This window comes from Ambystoma mexicanum, chromosome 13 (assembly GCF_040938575.1).
Source record: "Ambystoma mexicanum isolate Mex_15411 chromosome 13, UKY_AmexF1_1, whole genome shotgun sequence".
Lineage (NCBI taxonomy): Eukaryota > Metazoa > Chordata > Amphibia > Caudata > Ambystomatidae > Ambystoma > Ambystoma mexicanum.
In genome coordinates this window covers 597388521-597406176 of record NC_090938.1, presented here as the reverse complement: position 1 = coordinate 597406176, position 17656 = coordinate 597388521, and the positions used below count along the sequence as shown (strand labels likewise).

Genomic DNA, 17656 nt, shown 5'->3' with positions numbered 1-17656 from the left:
CTGCTCACTAGTCTATTCACAGCATTTGATTCTAAGCAGATTAACAAGCATCAGAAGACATGCATTACTCACCATAATAGCATTTCTGATGATTGTATCTGCTTAGATTCACATGCGCCCTCCCTACCTCCCCGCTCGGGGTGAAAGGAACATAGACGTCTTACTACTTTCTCTCTTTATGTACTCACTCACTATAACCTGGGCTCCCTCTAGCAGGAAAAAATCAAATCGGAGGGACCTGGGTGCGTGAGGGATTTTGGGTACACTACACGTCACGATAGGGATAGTGTTACGGACACGCCTATGCCAACGTCCCCTTTCGGTCCCCGAAAGATGAGATGCAATACTCCGCGGTTACCACTGGATGTCGGACCATATGCACAGCATGTGAATCTAAGCAGATACAATCATCAGAAATGCTATTACGGTGAGTAATGCATGTCATCTAATTTGCTGAAATTTATTGTGTTACTATAAAAAGAAAATTGTAAGATTATTAAAATGTAAAATATAGTTAAGCTATCCAAAAAATACATTTAAATATTTTGAACTGTCACGTCTTACATTTTTTTAAATTTTGTTTAGCAATTGACTACATTCAGTTTTTACATAAAGAAAAAAAGAAGCAAGAAGAAGAAGTTTCTACCCTCAGAAAGGATGTCATGGCCTTGAAGATTATGAAGTCGTAAGAACACTTTATTTAGCTAAGTTTGCATTGTTGAAATCCTTTTGACTATTTTTAAAAGCATCATATGTATGTATGTGTGTGAACCGTACAAACAAAAGGAAACTAGGAGGTATTGGACACAAAATTTACCACACAGGCACACATGCAAAATAGTAAAGATTTAGTCAAAAGCTGTGTTGTTGCAATAAGCAATTGACCTAATATTTCTGTAATTATTATTTTTTCTTTAAGACAGTTTTCTTTTGGACTTGGAACAAGTCTGAGGTAGCAATTCATTTTTAGACAGCTTCCCGATAAGGGTTTCGCTAGAAAAGCATGCCAACTGAGATGTTTCACATCTGTTGCCATGCTCTGATTGAGATACAATTTCCCTTTTTGGTTTATCTTGGATTCTGCTTTCCTCCATCTATTTGTGCCATCTGTATTTTACTATTGCAAGAAACAGTGCCTTTTGTGTAGTGTTGCTGTAAGCTCCTTGAGACACCTTTTTTGGTTTTCTTTTCAGTTACTGTGATTGCATGCTGTTGCCAGGATAGGGGGTGTTTTGTATCCTACTTATGCTTTTCTTTTTTTAGATCAGCACACCCTACCTCATGTGCAAAGCTGAGGGGACACGTTGTATCCCCTTTCTCACTTCTGTAACTTTCTAATCGGTCCTCCAGATAAGGGTGTCCCAGGACTTTTTACGCATGAAAATCTTTTCTAAATATGACAGCTTTATTATTTTCCTTTGTACATTTACACACCGGTTTAGAGCAGAGGGCAGTGCCAAGGTCAGGTTACTTGGCAAAAACCAGAAGGCTTCTTTTGATTTGTATCTACATCGATGTAATTGCAAGCCACTTCTGAAACAGAATGTATTTCTCTGAAGCCCTTCAAAAAAAGAAACTGCACACTGGGATAAAAAGAATCGTTTCTTTCCATTTTGCTGTGTTGATGCTCATGGAGCAAAGAGAAGCTATGTGCATATTTATGTTCCTAGAATTTTAGGATTGTATAATTAATAAGATGGAAAACTAAGTTGCAATTGAAAATTAATATTTTGTAACAAATTCTGCTTTTTTCCGGTGCTGTGCGCATAATCATGCGGAGGCACATCATTTTTGCACTTCTAATTTAATTTACACTCTAATTATAAAAACAGTGTGTAAAATGAAGACTATGCACAGTCTCGTTTACATTCATTCAACCTTGCAGTCAATGAGGTACATTACTATAAATGGTCAGTGGCAGGAGAGTCTTTCTCAAGACTGAGTGATTGTCATTACACCAATCACAGGTGTTACAGCCTCTCAAATCTTCAAGACTACAATTAAAACATCCAAAACCTGACCCCTAAGGAAGTGCAAGTGCTGATAAAAAAAATAAATTAAAACAAATTAGTTACATTGGTAATTGAAATGAAAACTCAGCAAAACCTGTCCCTGTGGTAATCCAGATAGATATTTAACTTTATGTAGCGCTTCATGAATGGTTCGGCCAACATCTAGGTACTGTGATTATTATACCTCCAGTTGATACTCAGTTAATCAACCTCTGAAAGATGTTAGCCAATAAGATGGCTCAGCCGGTTGAGATGTTGTTGCTGCAATCTGCGTGTGATCTGTAAGTTGCAGGCTTGAATCCAGGCAATGCCAACTTAGCCTTTCATCCTTTCAAGGTCGGTAAGGGAGTACCGACTGGTTTAGTGAAAATTGTGATAAATATGTTCTATGTACAGCGCTTTGCCAAAAGCGCTATATAAATAACCATTTGACCATTAGATTGGATATGTAATTTTGCTTGGAGTCCTTGCCTCTGCACGGTTGTATCATAACATTGGTATACCATTAGGTAGCAATAGCTCCGGAAATGAAGAATTTCATTAAACGTCAAAAGACAATTCTGCTATCGAAACTCAACAACACACAATACAATTCATGTTTGCTTTACTATGTAATTGGCTAGGTTTTTGTGATTACAACATTTAAATATATACAGGAGAGATCATATGGCCAGACTTATGAAAGGTGTACTCTGTCACAATGCAGAAAGCTGCTGCATAGTAATGATTTCCATACAGGTTTTTGCACACGTCGGCAGGATGTCGCATACATTTTACTCTTGCAAAGGAGAAAAGTCATTTTTACTCTTAAAATCACATTTACTCACAAAGTTTAAAAATAGGTAGTAAAATACACCCATCTCAAAATATTGTCTGGAGCATTATTTCTACCTGCATTGGCAAGTCTTTGAGTGGCTGGTGGCAGTGGGTCTTTGACGGACTCCCATTGAGAAGCCCACCCAGAGGCACCTGTGGGTCTGGGAGGACACCAAAACTCCTCACGTCTTTTTCCCCCAGTATGTCTTCTTAGATCCAGTTCTGACTGGGTGCCTTGGCTGTCCCTTGGGACAGCCAGCACCCCTGGTTTGAATGTTGCGTGCAAGCTGGTTCCTGCATAAAAGGTGAGGGTCTTAATTCTGAAGCCAGAGTGAACCACTGGAATATCCACCCCGAAGAAGAAAGAAGATGTCTGCAGCTACCTCCAGCAGACCACCAAAGCTGACTGAGTGATCACTGCTGCTCCAACCCTCTCTTCTGTGCGACAGGGAAGATCCATAACGGACGACTTCCTTCCTTGGACTGGTGGGCCTAACCAGTCTCAAGAGCGGCTACAGTTTGAGCCATTGCACGAAGTGCTTCTTCCTTTTAGGTCTGCAGTACCCAAAGACCCTGGGATCTCTGCCACTTCTGCAGTGCATCGTCTCATCCAGCACAGTTCCCACTGCAAACTCGCGGGCATCTGTCTGAGCCTACAGAGACTCCATCCTAATTGTAGAAGTCCCCTCAGAAGAGTCAGGGACCAAGTGAAGTAAGAAAGTCTGCTGGGCGACAATGGTCACTGCTACAAAGCCTGTGTCAAGCCTCCACAACCAAGTGCCACAAAGGTAGCCTGCTGAGCATCCCTATGACTGAGTCTTTTGTTCCCGCCAAAAGTTCTTCCTCCAGCCACCAAGGCCAGAGACCCGAGCCGGAGCTGCTGTCGTCTTCCTGTGAGTATCTGCCGGTGACCTCATTGTACTTCATAGAAGGTAATGTCTGACTCCTGGGTTCTTACCTGGGAGGTTGTTTTATTGCTGTTCGCTCCTCCTGTGCTTCCCGAGTCACGTTGGGGTAGACAACCCAACCGTGTTCTCCCAGGCCTAAGGACATCTGTCAGAGAGGCTGAAATCCTTCAGGTGGCCTATCTAACCCCCCCATTGTTTGTTCCAAAAACCCTTCTTCTGATATTTGACAACTTTGCCAGCATATGCCTTCCTTTGTTCTGCTGCCCAAAGGTCACTGGTCCTTCAGTGTCCCCATCTGGCTTTTTAGTCACTCATTCCCCAGATAGGGTTGGATTCCTAAAGATAAGATTTCCCTAAAGTTGCCTACCTACCACTATTGCTAATTAAGTAAATGTTGGGTGATGAATGATTTACTAACCTGAAGCTACTCTTTACTAAGTTTTTCAAGCGTTCACAGACCCAGGTTGTCCACAAAACACACGTTCTTATGTTCTTCAAAGGTTTTTAGATATTGGGAAGGAGCCTTCCCATATCTAGCTGTGAGAGCTCGTCTCACCAGTTTGTAGTGTTTCGATCATCGGCATTCATCTCCAGAATCACACCACACCCATTCTGGGGAAGCCTAGAAATAACCCATGGTACTTGCTCACTCTCACAACACATTTTGTATTTCACAAGCAAGTTCAAATGTGTTCAGCTAGTCAACAACATAATTTGTCACATCATACTGACTCACCAACTCTTTAGGCAATTTAGGTTTGGGGATCCTAGAGGTAACAGACATAAGAAAGAGAAGGAGAGTCAAGAAGCAACCTTTTCTTGGCTAACTCATGTTGCAATTCATTTTGACCAAGTTCTTGATGAAGTTATTGTTCTCAGAGTCTAAGACTTCTTTCCATTTCTTTCTCTTGGAGTTCAGATTTCCTATTCTTCAACTGAATTCTCAGATTTTCATCTTTCAACATTATTTCAGGAGACTTGTTAGGAGGGAGATGTGGGTATGGGTGGGGGGGGGACTACTGGAGATGGTCTAGTAATTGGTACTATGATCTCCTCCAGGTCTACATCATCTTCCCCATCAGGTAAATGTCACTCTGGTCAGATGTTCACCCATATCTTCACTCCAATCAATATAAGGAGTAGGAATAACAGGCCTACTTACTGAACGTTGGTAATGCAATAGTGTTTGAATTAAATAATTCCTATTTCCTTTACAGTTGAGATTCTTTGCTTTACACGGTTATTTACCTGTTTCTACTTTAAGAGCTACAAGAGCCTATTGCCTACAGTTTTTCATGATTTAATTGATTAAGTTACACAGACTTTGGCAAACCAGCATTAGTGGATGGTTTCTCTGGACACAGGTATCCCCAAGAGTCTGTGTATCCAACTCTTCATCAATCCCACTGCTGTAGCACCAATTGTTAGGGAGTTTTACAAAAGTATACCTTAGGTAGGGCTTTAGAAGACTCGCACTTGGGGCACAGGGCTCCAACTCTTAGCATAGGCCTGAACCACACATGTTTTGTTGGTAGCAATGGCTGAGCAGCCAGTTTTATCTTAGGAGGAGGGGAAAGGGCTGTAGGGGAGATACAAAGAACTTCGAGGATGCACATAGTCCAAAGAAACACTGACACAATAAAATGTATATAAAATAATATACACTAAGGTAAAAGTGATTCTTCAGAAAGTTAAGTACTATAACACACAATAAATAACTTGGAACAACAAATGCAATCTTTACAGTAAGCAAATCAATTGTGTAATACTTGTAGAATGGCAGTAAACAAATCAAAGGTAAGCACAACACTTTTGTAATAACTTTCAGAACATCTGTTTCTGGTGAGAATTAATTAAACAAAACCAACATAAGCAGGTAAATGCTTTGCTATAATTTCAGAGGCCTTAGGCTTTAATAGTCCATCCCCATCTAGTCATGAGTGTCTCGGTTGAACAAGCAAGGCACAAGCTGTAGAAGCTCCAATGTTCCAGAGGCAGTCTTCACTAGCAAGGTAAGTAACACTCTTTGTTTTAGGGAAAGGTTCAGGGACCTCGGGGAAGGCTCCCTGAATGCACACAGGCATTAGGCCTGGGCGAAGGTGGATGGGCAACTTCCCAAACACACGAATCAGCACTCTAGCAACACAGGAGCAGCAAAGCAACTCCAGATAAGTTCTACCAAGGGTCTCTCACAGTACCTTAGATGTGAAGAGGAGGATGCAGCATGATGCCCCTGAGATGCAGCAGCAGAAGACCTAGTCACCGGATTCTTGGTCAGGCAGATGGAAGAAGGGACACTGGAATGGATCCTGCAGCAGCAGTCTAGTGAAGATTCTCCAGGCAAAGGATTCTTCGCACTTCTGCGATTTTGACACCCTTTTCAAAGCATCAGTGAAAAACGGTTGTCGCCCGGTCAATTTGTCCTGCTTTCTCGGTCCAGCACTCTGATGAGGGGGCGTCAAGGAGAGGAACCTTGCCTCTGGAGGTCCGGAAGGAGTCCACCAAAGTTTCAGGAGGATGCGATCTGCAGATGGCGATGCACTGCACAGTGGCCACCAGTCCCAGGGCATTGCTAGTTTGCAGCCTGTGACGGTCATAGCCCACCGCGGGATTGCTTGAAATGCAGCTCGTCTTCAGACTGATTGGACCCACCAGTCTAATGAAGACAGTGTCATCCTTTTCAGGGCTCTCCCGGTGCTTGGAAGAAGGGGTCAGACGCCAGCGATTACTCAGAAGGCATCTCTGGTCATCTGGAAGAGGCTGCAGACGTCTGTTCTCTTCTTTCCCATCGATTCTTCAGTTCCAGTGTAAGCTTGTCTTCACCCTCAGGATCCATGCCTCTTATGCAGGAACCCAGCCAATCAGCACTCATGCACCATTCAAACTGTGAGTGGCGATTGTCCTTTAAGGTCACAGTTGGAACTGATACCAGGCAGGCACAGCATAAAACAAATGAAAAGCAGTGTTTCTGAGCTCTCCCCCATTTCTTGTCCTCACAGACACACTAGTGCCTTGGCGGGTTTCACCTCCACCCTGCACGGCAGAAGGACCAAGATGGGACAAGCTGTCACCGTTTTGGGTCAATTGTGACCCTTCTCTGCACAACCAAGACTGTAAGTACAGCCTGTAGTATAAATTGCAAAGAAGTAGGTAGGATAAAAACACTGCCACCAGCCATTCAAATTAGGTTGTCACTGTAACCAAAAAGTTACCAGAGCACTGAGAAAGGGGCTACAGTGTAACCCTTCAGCACTCCACATAAGGTGGGGTGTGCTGATTTCACAATAGGAAGGATACTAAATATCCCACTGCCCTTGGGAACATGTGATCTCACAAGGAAAATAACAGAAATTAAAAGGGAAGCCCAAGGGGCTCCAAGCAACGCTACGCAGAAAGTGCAGTGTGCTGCAGACAGATGCCACAAAACCTGGAGCAAAGCATGAATCCAAGAAAAGGTATAAAAAGATTTACAAAAGGATCCCAATAATAGGTTAAAAGAATGTGAGTGTGGAAAAAGGATCCCACTCACTGAGGAGAACTGACAAAAAAAAGTAGTCCAGCAAAAAGTGCTGGGGAGATTCGAATGTAAAGGTGATTTTACAAAAAATGAAAATCTACCTAACGCTAATCTATGAATAGCATGTGAATTTAAACAGATACACAAGCAACAGAAGACAAATTTTACGTCCCCAGGTATAGTCTTTTTGGTGCTCCCCCTCTTCTCCAATGTTAGGTGTGTAGTGGACAGAAAAAAGTTCACTGAGGAGATACCATGGCTAGTCATACAATGCGTTTAGTAACATTAGATAAAACACTTAAGTGTGTAGGCACAAATGGACAATATGGGTTTCAGCGTGTTTTGGAGTAGGAATAGCATGTTGGTGCTGCCTAATTGTATTTCTGAAGTAAACAACTAGCAGTGCTCCCTGCTTACCATTAAATAGTGAAATATGCATAGCATATGACTCTAAACAGATACAACCAGTAGAAAGAGATTTACTGGGTAATAAATATTCATCATATGTATGAGAGTATTCAGTCTCCAATGCACGATACTTGCAGAAGAATTGAAACCTGCAAACAGTTTATTAGAGAAATGTTTTTGAACAGCACTTAAGTGGAAAAGTCATGCTTTGCCATTGTTTTGCTAGGGTGATAGCATGTGACACAAAAATGAAGTCCCTCTATCTTTTGCTGATATATTTTTCTCTTATTGGTTTCAGGAACTATGAGGAGATTGTAAAAGCTCATCAAAACAACCCTCATGAGGGGAAAGACCAGGTGTCCGATCAGGTTAAATTTAGTGTTTTTCAGAGCATCATGGATTCCTTGTTCCAGTCATTTGATGCCTCCATCTCTGTAACCAGCTTTCGAGAACTGTCTGCATGTGTATTCAGTTGGATTGAGGAGCACTGCAAACCACAGGTAATCGCTAAGAAAAAATGTGTATTGTGCACTCTATAATCATGCTTTAGTTGTTACTGCAACCTGATCATACATTTCAGTTTTCTGAATCTCAATGAGAACCAATATATCTCGGGAAGATAGCTCAGGGGCAAGGTGCTCGCCAAGGTGAGCAAGATGACAAGTAGCAACCCAGGCTTGATCCCCGGGTCTGCGCTTAGAAACCTCTGGTTATTAAGCGTGTTATAAATATGTCATATCCATTTCCAGTTCATTGGAACTTATGCTGCAATGTTTGGTTTTACCAAAACAAGGACCTACTGATACGCCTAAATCCCATCACCTTTCCTCCTTATGTTTGGAATGTCATGCCCTGGTAATGGATGGGACCAAAGCATGCATTGTATAGAACACAACCGTAAAAATACTGGCAAGTTGAACAAGATACACCCATGCACACACCAACTGCCAGTCCTTTTCTCTGCTAAAAACACAGGTCAACTTCTGCACTTTTTGTGCTAAGACATGTATTCTTCAGTTTTTCCCCTCCCATCTTGAGTGCCTTATTCCGATCAAAGTTGCTGCAATTTCTCTTTGGTCTCTCTGCGGCTGGCTATTGTAATGAGGGCAGGGGCTTGACCCCATCAGAGGGAACATGGAGTGGTCCCAGACCAGGGTAGGATGCCTACCAGTGCACATGCCAGAGCCAGTCCTACTCTAGAGGTGGAGTGGGGAGGGCCCCAGTCCCTGAATCTCTTGAATGTGCCATGTATGAAAAACATGGTACCATTTTCAATTGCACAATAGCATACACTCAATTCTAGCCTGCCTTCTCTTTTCTTTATTGCAGAACTACCAGGACCAACCTGCACTGCTGTACAGAGGGGAGCCTGGCTAACCGCCAGCAAGGCCTATGACTTCCCTACGGCTTATGGGCTCCAGGGCCTGTCCTACGCAGACAGCACTACTTGCCACTGATTGAGCTGAGTTGGATGCTTATCTGCCATCCTGAAAAGAGAACAACAAACACTGCTGAATTTTCCATGCACCAAAACTGGGTGGGGCTATGAGGGGCTTATGTAGCCTTACACCACAATAGCCCAATCCCAGGATAAAAGGCAGAATTAAATTGGGCTGCATTGTCAGTTGGGATGCAGAGCCAATGGGAGAGGGAGGGAAGGCTAACAAGAAGTCACAGGTATAAAAGACCACTGGGTACCACAGAGAATGAAGGGTTTTCGAGTGGGGTCAGGCTGTGTGGCGATAGATCGAGAGACCAGGAAAAGGACAGAAGGTGAAGTGCTGAAGAGACTGTGGAGAAGTTGGATGTGGGTGCAAGAGAGTATGGTACCCTGTGAAGACAGTGAAGCTATGATTCTGAGGGTGAGTAGGAGCAGAGTGGGTTGTATGAGGCAGAGGATTAGGTAAAGTGTAGAGGATGAAGGTGAGATAAGAGCGAGAGTGTAAGAGAGGTGAACAGTAGGGGGAGAGTGGTTGTTAAAGAGAAGGACGATGGAGGAGATGGGAAATTGGGAAATTGGAGGGCACAAAAGCATACTTGGAGAAGGGAAGATAGAGGGAGGAGTGTGAGATGATCAGTGGAAGAGTGAAGGAAAGAGATGGGAGGAGAGTGATAGAGCGGAGGACGAAGGGGAGAGAGAAGGAGGTGAAGGTGGGAGAGTTGCAGAGAGGAAGATGAGAGAGAGAGAGAGAGAGAGAGAGAGAGAGAGAGAGAGAGGGAGAGGGAGAGGGAGAGAGAGGGAGGGATCGAAGAGTAGGGAGACCTATTTCAGGGTGAGGAGTGGTAGGGCGAGAGTGATGGGGAGAGGGGTTGAGATAACCCAGGCGTGGGTCCTATGCCTGCTGGGCCTAGAGACCCATGCTACACCTCACTGATGACTCCAAATGAGGCAGAAACATGTCTGGGGTTGCTTGAGGTGGTACAGCGCCTTTTGGGGTGGGACCCAGCCGGATTTGCATATAGTCTTTCCTCTTTCTGTAATGGTTTTGGCAAGTGAAAAACAATGATCTGCAGGGTTGCTCAAAGCAATGAATTAACAAAATACGGGGCCTATATTAAAGTACGTACGGGCAGCCCTGACAGTAAAGCATTATCACAAAGAGGGCAAACGCACCTGATCAAAATGCAATGCAACACACTCCCCATTCAAGCAAAGTAGGAGGAGAAGAAAAACGGCTTCGTATTGATGTTGTTCCTGTCCTTGGCAAAGACAAAGCTGAAGACACAGGAAAGGGTGATTGTCTAATCCTACCTAGTGAAAGACTAATCCTAGTCTGCGCTGATGTGCCACCTATCTAAAGGTGGATAGAAAAAGAAACAGTAGGAATAGATTTCTCATCATTTTTGTTTTTCAAAAGCCTTAATCTCTGTCTTTGTCAAGGACAGGGACAACATGAGTATGACGCCATGTTTCTTCACTCCCTACTTTGGATGAATGTGGAGTGTGTTGCATTGCCCAGAGCATTGTCCTAAGTTAAGATTGATTCTAAACTTTCCAGCCAGCTCCTCCTTTCTTTTGCTGAGAACCTAGGTACTGTCTGAAATCATGGGGAACACTATAGCAGGTTACACCCAGTAAGTCACGGAGGGAGTAAGATAGATCAGGCAGTAGCCTTTAGAACTTCCCATGGTAGAGAGAATAGCTAAGACTGTAGGGGATACCCATCATTAGTGTTCACACAGACCTTGGGGGCTGTGAAGCCACGATTAGCATGGAAAGTGCACACCGGTGACTGAGGGACCATCTGGGACCAACCTCTTAGTCAAACTTCCCTGCAGGCTCCTATCCCTCACCACAAAGACCTGAAAGAATTCTGAATCAAAACCCTGCAGTTGGGGTGATTTTGGAGGTTTTATTAGAGGTTCTCATGCATCCCAAGATATCTGCTCCTAGGAAGGGGTATCTGACCCAAGGGAGGACTGCATAAGATGCCCCCCATCCAATTGGGGTGGGGGGGAGAGGGCCACCACAAAACGTAGGACAGGCCCCCCAATGGATGAGGCAGTAGGTTTTGGGCACCCTGGGGGCAGATTGGCATACTTTCCTGCTGGCCCTCTCCCACCCCCCCAATGGATGGGGGGGCATCTCATGTATTCCTCCCTGGGGCAGATGGCCCTTCCTACGGGCAGAATTCTGCCCTCAGGGAGGGCTACATGAAGTGCCCCATCCACTTGAGAGGGGGCACCCCTTTCCATAAAAAATGTCCCTGGCGGTCTAGAGGTGGGGGGGCATGTCCCCAAAACCAACACTTATTTGTTATTTTTGGTTTGGGACCTTCCCTAGGAGCAGTCTGCCCCAGGGGTGGGGGGAGGGGGGCTAACCTGGAGACCCCACCTTTGGGGGGCCTGCTCACAATTTCCTGGTGGCCCTCTCCCCCCCATCCCCCAAATAGATGGGGGCACCTCACGTAGTATTCCCTGGGGACAGATAGGGGCAGAAATCTGCCCCCAGGGAGAGCTATAAGGGGTGCCCCCATCCACTTAGGGTGGGGAGGTAGAGGGCCACCCCCCTTTCATGGAAAAGAAAATACCTGGTGGGCCCCCACCCAAATCTCTGTTGCATTTGTTTTTTTTTTGTTTTCTTTCCCCTTTCCCTGGGGGCAGATGATCACCCATCTGCACCCAGGGGTCTCCATAGGTGTGGCCCCATGCTTTGGGGGTTGGGGGAGAGCAGTAAGCAGCCCCCTCCCCATGTCACAAAAGGATCCCTGGTTGTCCAGTGGCATTGCTGAGCATTGATCAAGCGCTCTGCTCCCGATCCGCGCACCTCAATGCTTCAAAAAATGTGTTGTTGGAAAGGGGATAATCTCAAAAAAGCCAGAGATCAAGGGAGAGGGAGAAGGGATCTTACCTTCACTCTTCACCGCAGCAGCCGTAAATGGCTGCCGCAGTGAATTTACCTTCTGTTCCATGTCAGCGTGCATTGCGCACGCCAACGTGAAACTGAAGGCAATCCAACCCCCGGGCCGTGAGGGGGGTCCTCCCCCTCACATAGCCCGGGGGTTGGATTACAGTTTTGTGCGATCCCTGCTTTGCAGGGAGCGCACAAAAAAGATTGCCAAAAAGGACGACCTATCTCGTCCTTGGCACTATGGAGGTAATGTCAAGGACGAGATGCCTCTTCCTTGGCACTTAAGGAGCTAATTACCTAAGATACAATCCCCAATATCCTAGGCCACATTCCAGGGCTTCTGACTTGAATTTAGCCGTAACCAGTGTCTTCGATCTGAGAATCTTTAGAGAGTTGAAGCACGTGCATCTCCATGGCTGCTGCTAATGAATAGACACTTTTGTTATTTATGAGTCACGGATGAGGAGACCACGTTTCGAATTATCCCGTTCAACTTTTACCATTAATTTAGTTCTTATTAATATGGGTGTTCTTGCTTTCTATGGGTGTTCTTGCTTTCTCTGGCCACTCTTTGTGTTTTTAAGCTTTTAATTAACTGGCTCCTGTCATCCGAAAGTCATTTGTTCTTATATGTCTTGTGCTTGGGAACTGTTACCTTTTGTTTACAGCTAGCCAACCCTCCCTTGCCTGCATTACCCTTCGACGGGGACCGTGTAGCATTTGTCTGAGCCTTGCAAATCTGTGTTTCAGCTAATTCAACACACTGACTTTCTCTGTAGCGCTGGAGACCCCCTTGAATTCTTGTACACTCTAATGTGGCTGTGCGGTGCATTTGACTAAAAATGGCACTTGTTAAATTTAAACATTGAGCAAGCATTAGGTTTCCGATGCTTGTGAATCTGATTTGAATCGCATGCTGTTCATATACTCTGACATCTAGTTGTAATTGCAGAGTATTGCATCTTTCTTTCGAACATCGAAAGGGGATGTCGACATTGGGCGTGACTTTAACACTATCCCGAACGTGACGTGTAGTGTACCCAAAATCCCTCACGCCTCGAGGTCCCTCAGATTGTTTTTTTCCGCCCAACTAGTTGGTCGCCTTATGCGGAATATTATAATAATATTGCTCAATATAGTTGCTCAATATAGTTACTTAGTTACTTTGTCCCACGACCTACAGTCATCTAGTCTCCCGACTATTTCTATTCGACGACTGCTTCGTGGACTTCCTGCCGCCAAACACATCCACTACTGCTCGGCGACTAGTGTACTAATCGTCTGTTGACTGCGTGGCTTTGGCCCTCTGGCCAGGCCCTTACAGTAGAGTGGGGCATTGGGTTTATTCTTTTCAAGAATGCATCTCCTTTTCCCTTCTCTTTCCCGATTTGGTCTGGCTGCCATCTCCCTCTACTCTGGAGAGGACGCCCTTTAAATGATTCAAATTTTGTCCGTCGTGTAATGCCAAATTTCCTTGGAAGGATACCCAACGCCGTTACAATAGGTGTCTACCTCGACCACAACGAGCGTTCTTGAAAGTCCTGCAAGCTCTTTCGTCCCAATAGGTTAAAGGACAGGCGGACAAAACGGTGGGTGGCCTACGCGATGCAGGCCAAGAGTCATTCCCCTGTTGGCGCTGTTGCTTCGGATGACTAGAACTCCAGCGGCAGCCATTGCTTCGATCTGGAAGCCATCAGGTTCCCAGATGCCCAGCCCGACAGACAGGCCAGGCCCTGGATCTGTTATGGGCAGTTCACACCCCAGCGACAAGGGCATACACGCACACCCTAAACCCAAACGCACAACCCCTAAGGCCTCCTTGACAGACAAGTCGAAGAAGCGTGTAACGCCAACAGGCCCGCCGAAAACTTTGGTGTCTTCCGAAACCTCGCGGCTCTGCACCCCCCATGCAACCGTCTTCTCGCCATGCGACTGGGCTTTCCTCTCACAAGGGCGTTCCCCCAAAAAAACACATGGTTGCTGACATGCCGTCCAAGGGCGCGCAAGCACCTAAGGCTTTGGTAGTCTCGTCAAACAGGCGACGCCGGCAGGCGCATCAAAGCCTAGTATTCAGCCGCCGAAAATACACAAGAGTCTTGCGGCTATAATTTCAGCAGCAGGGGAACACAGGGGCATCCCTCTTGACGAGAGGAGTATTCTGAAGCCCCCCGGTCTCTCTCAAAGGCTTTATCAGGAAAATATCCCCCTTCTCACCACCTTTTCCACCTCCAGACCCTGCTGCATCTTCCCTGTGGACTAGGCAGAGATTTGAGAATTATATGGAAAAGATGGCCCAATTAATAGATTTCTCAGATAAATATATTACTCCCAAGAGACCTAGGGAGGAAGACTCCTGCCCCATTCCACAGAAATTTCAGAAGCTTCCCATTCATACACCAGTCCACCAAGAGGAATGAAGCCTTTGATTAGTCGGAACAGGAGGATACATACAAGGACAATCCTTTTGATCAGGACACGGCTGACCAGGAGCCGGACTGGGATCAGGATCAGCCAGCAGATTAGGGGCCTTGGCTTTCACCCACACATACCCCTGGCCCGGACATTATTTGTCTAGATTCACCTTCTTCACCTCAACAAAGGCAGTAATCACCTGTGGATGACAAAATGTTATTTAGTGCCATTCTAAAGAGAGCCGCAGATCATTTTGAGATCACTACTAATGAGACAGCACCTGACACCGACTTTGTTGAAAATCTTCTCAAGGAGACACCTTCGACTAGTCAGGCTATTCCATTACTCAATTCAATAAAGAAATGCCTAGCTCTTCCTTTATTGTCACCGTCCATCACAAGGGCAGTTAACCCTCGGGTTCAGAAATTGTTCCGCCCCTCTCCATCTGACCCTATGTATATACGATGTGATGCCACACCGTACTCCCTGGTTTTTAAAACCACTAGAAAGAGGGCAGGGGTTCCTCTGTCTACAGCGGAAGCTCCCCCGGATACATTTTGCAAAAAGCCTTGTGCCCTAGGGAAACATATTACTACATCTGCCGCCTATTCTACCAGAATAGCTAATAATACGACTCTCCTTGCTAGTTACAGTAACGTCCAAAGGGGCCTGCTCCAGGAAGGCCTTCAAGAGGTCCCAGATCCCACGCGATCACGCCTGCTGGCTGTCGTGACTGAGGGCAGACAGGTGACCCATAATATATTAAAAAACACTTTGAACGCTGCTGAGGCTGCTGGACGCACTCTAGCCCAGGGCACTCTACTTAAGAGACACGCCTGGCTGAAGAACTCAGGCTTCAAATCAGAGACTCAGCCCTCTCTGATTTATAACCCTGTCTAGGACTCCAACATATTTGGCAAGGCTTTCGATGATGCCCTGGAGACTGCTAAGAAAGGGCATGAGCTGCTGAAATCGCTCAGCCAGATCACGGCCAAGCCCTTCCAACAGCAGGGAGGCTCAAAATCTTGTCGTTCCTTTGAAGGCCAATCTTTCTCCTGGTCTCCCCATGGTCAATATGGCTCTGGTCCTCTGAGCAAGGCTCATCTGGTAACAGCCAGTATTAGCAGAGAGCTCAACATAGCGGCAAGGGTAGAGGCAGGAAGTCTGCGGTGGAGGCCAGGGAGCCTATTTGAGTAAAGCGACTTGCCGGTTCGGGTCCCCTCCCACGCCTCCCCGGTGGGGGGTCGTCGTTTGTCATTCATTCACGCCTGGGAGGGGATCACATCAGACCAGTGGGTGTTAAACACCATCACCCATGGTTACTGCGTTGAGTTCCACCGGCCACCTCGATACCACCCACCAAAGAGCAAACGCCTATCACCAGCACACCAGCAAATCCTGTTGGAAGAGGTGCAGATGCTTCTGGAAAAGGGCGCCATAGAAGTCGTCCCCATTCGCCAGGTAAAAAGGATCTCGCCATGCACCCTGGATTAGGCCTGCGCCCAGCGAGCAAATCTGTTGCAAAAATTCAGAATGACAACATTGCAGAAGGTAATCCCACTGCTGCTGCAGGGGGATTACATGGCCACATTGGGTATGAAAGATGCATACTTTCATATTTCAGTTTTGCCAGCGCACAGAAAGTACCTCCGGTTCATCATAGAAGACACCAACTATCAGTTCAAGGTTCTTCCCTTTGGCATTACCTCAGCTCCACGGGTGTTCACGGAGCTACTGGCAGTAGTAGCTGCTCACCTGCGCAGGCAGTCCATCCCAGTCTATCCTTACCGCAACGACTGGTTTATAACAGGGGATTTGTCTGAAACATGCCTAAAAAATACACAGAAGACGGTAGATCTCCTCTTCAGCCTAGGGTTCTCGACCAACGAGAAATAGTCCAGTCTAGACCCCAGCCAAGTCAAACAGTTTTTGGGGGCTCTAATTCGGACCAAAGACGGCCTCGTCTTTCCCTCCAACGAGAGGGTTCAAAGCATTCTGTTCCAGATCCCTCACTATGTAGCCAGTCGTGAGATGACTGTACGCAAAGCCATGCAACTCTTAGGGATGATGGCCCCTGCATCTACCTAGATCCATATGCTCACCTGCGCATGCGCCCCATGCAAGAGTGGCTGTCGAGCCAATGGTGTCAGGCGAGTGGACAATAGGACGATCTGGTGGTTGTTTTGGCAGCCCTCGTTCAGTCACTGCAGTAGTAGTCAAGGGAAAACCTTCTACAGGGGAAAACCGTCACCACCCCCGCAGTGGAAGCCACTCTCACCACAGACGCATCTCTGACTGGGTGGGGGGAGGGCTCACCTCCTTCATCAGACGGCGCACAGCGTGTGGTCCCCAGCGGTATCATCCAATCACATAAACTTGTAACTGCTAGCCGTGTTCAAGGCCCTGAAGGCTTTCCAAACACACCGCCAGGGTAAGATGGTTCTAGTCCTCACGGACAGTACTACGGCCATGTATTACTTAAACAAACAAGGGGGCACCCACTCTCTAGGGCTGTCCAAACTGTCCCAGAACGTATGGAAATGGATCTCAAACACAAGATGTTCCTCCTGTCACAACACGTTCCAGGGGAACTTAGTCTTCTGCCAGACGTACTCCGCAGAGACTTCCCTCTACCTGTACAATACGAGTGGTGACTGCACAAGGACATTGTACTCAACGTCTTCGCAGACTAGGGCTTACAAGAGACTTGTTTGCAACTCTGGAGAATGCACAATGCCCAGATTACGCCTCCAGGTACCCTCAGATCTGCTCCAAGGGGAACAGTCTCTGGATAACATGGTCAGGAAAATGTGTCTACGCTTCCACCCCCCCCCCCCCCCCCCCGATTCCCCTGCTCAACAGAATAGTGCACAAGATGCACCAAGAGCCAGTCGGGATGATTCTGGTGGCCCCGATGAGGGCCCACCAACCTTGGTTCTCTCATCTCATGGCAAAGTAAGTCTCCCCTCCCATGCCCTTACAACATGCTGTCTCAAGACCAGGGGGAGACACTACATCCATGCCCTCAAACTCTCAACTTAGCCGCCTGGCTCCTGAGAGCATAGAGTTTGGGCACCTCCAACTCCTTCAAAGATGTATGGACATACTCGGGGAAGCACAGAAACCGAACACCAGGCATTGCTGCTCCAGCAAATGGGAACGCTTTGTCATCTGGTATAATGGCAAAGGCATCAATTCTATGGAATGCACACCAAGACATATTGTCCTGTAC

At 46.3% G+C, this 17656-nt stretch overlaps 1 protein-coding gene across 2 annotated transcripts in view; it reads left to right on the top strand.

Moving 5' to 3' along the window:
• The window catches only part of MLX (MAX dimerization protein MLX), a 366376-nt gene that overhangs the window by 291751 nt on the left and 56969 nt on the right, over positions 1–17656 (top strand). For both annotated transcript variants that reach the window (XM_069634428.1, XM_069634427.1), the window contains exons 7-8: positions 586–685; positions 7960–8161. In XM_069634428.1, the coding sequence (XP_069490529.1) occupies positions 586–685; positions 7960–8161 (302 nt within the window). The remainder of the gene's footprint in view (positions 1–585; positions 686–7959; positions 8162–17656) is intronic.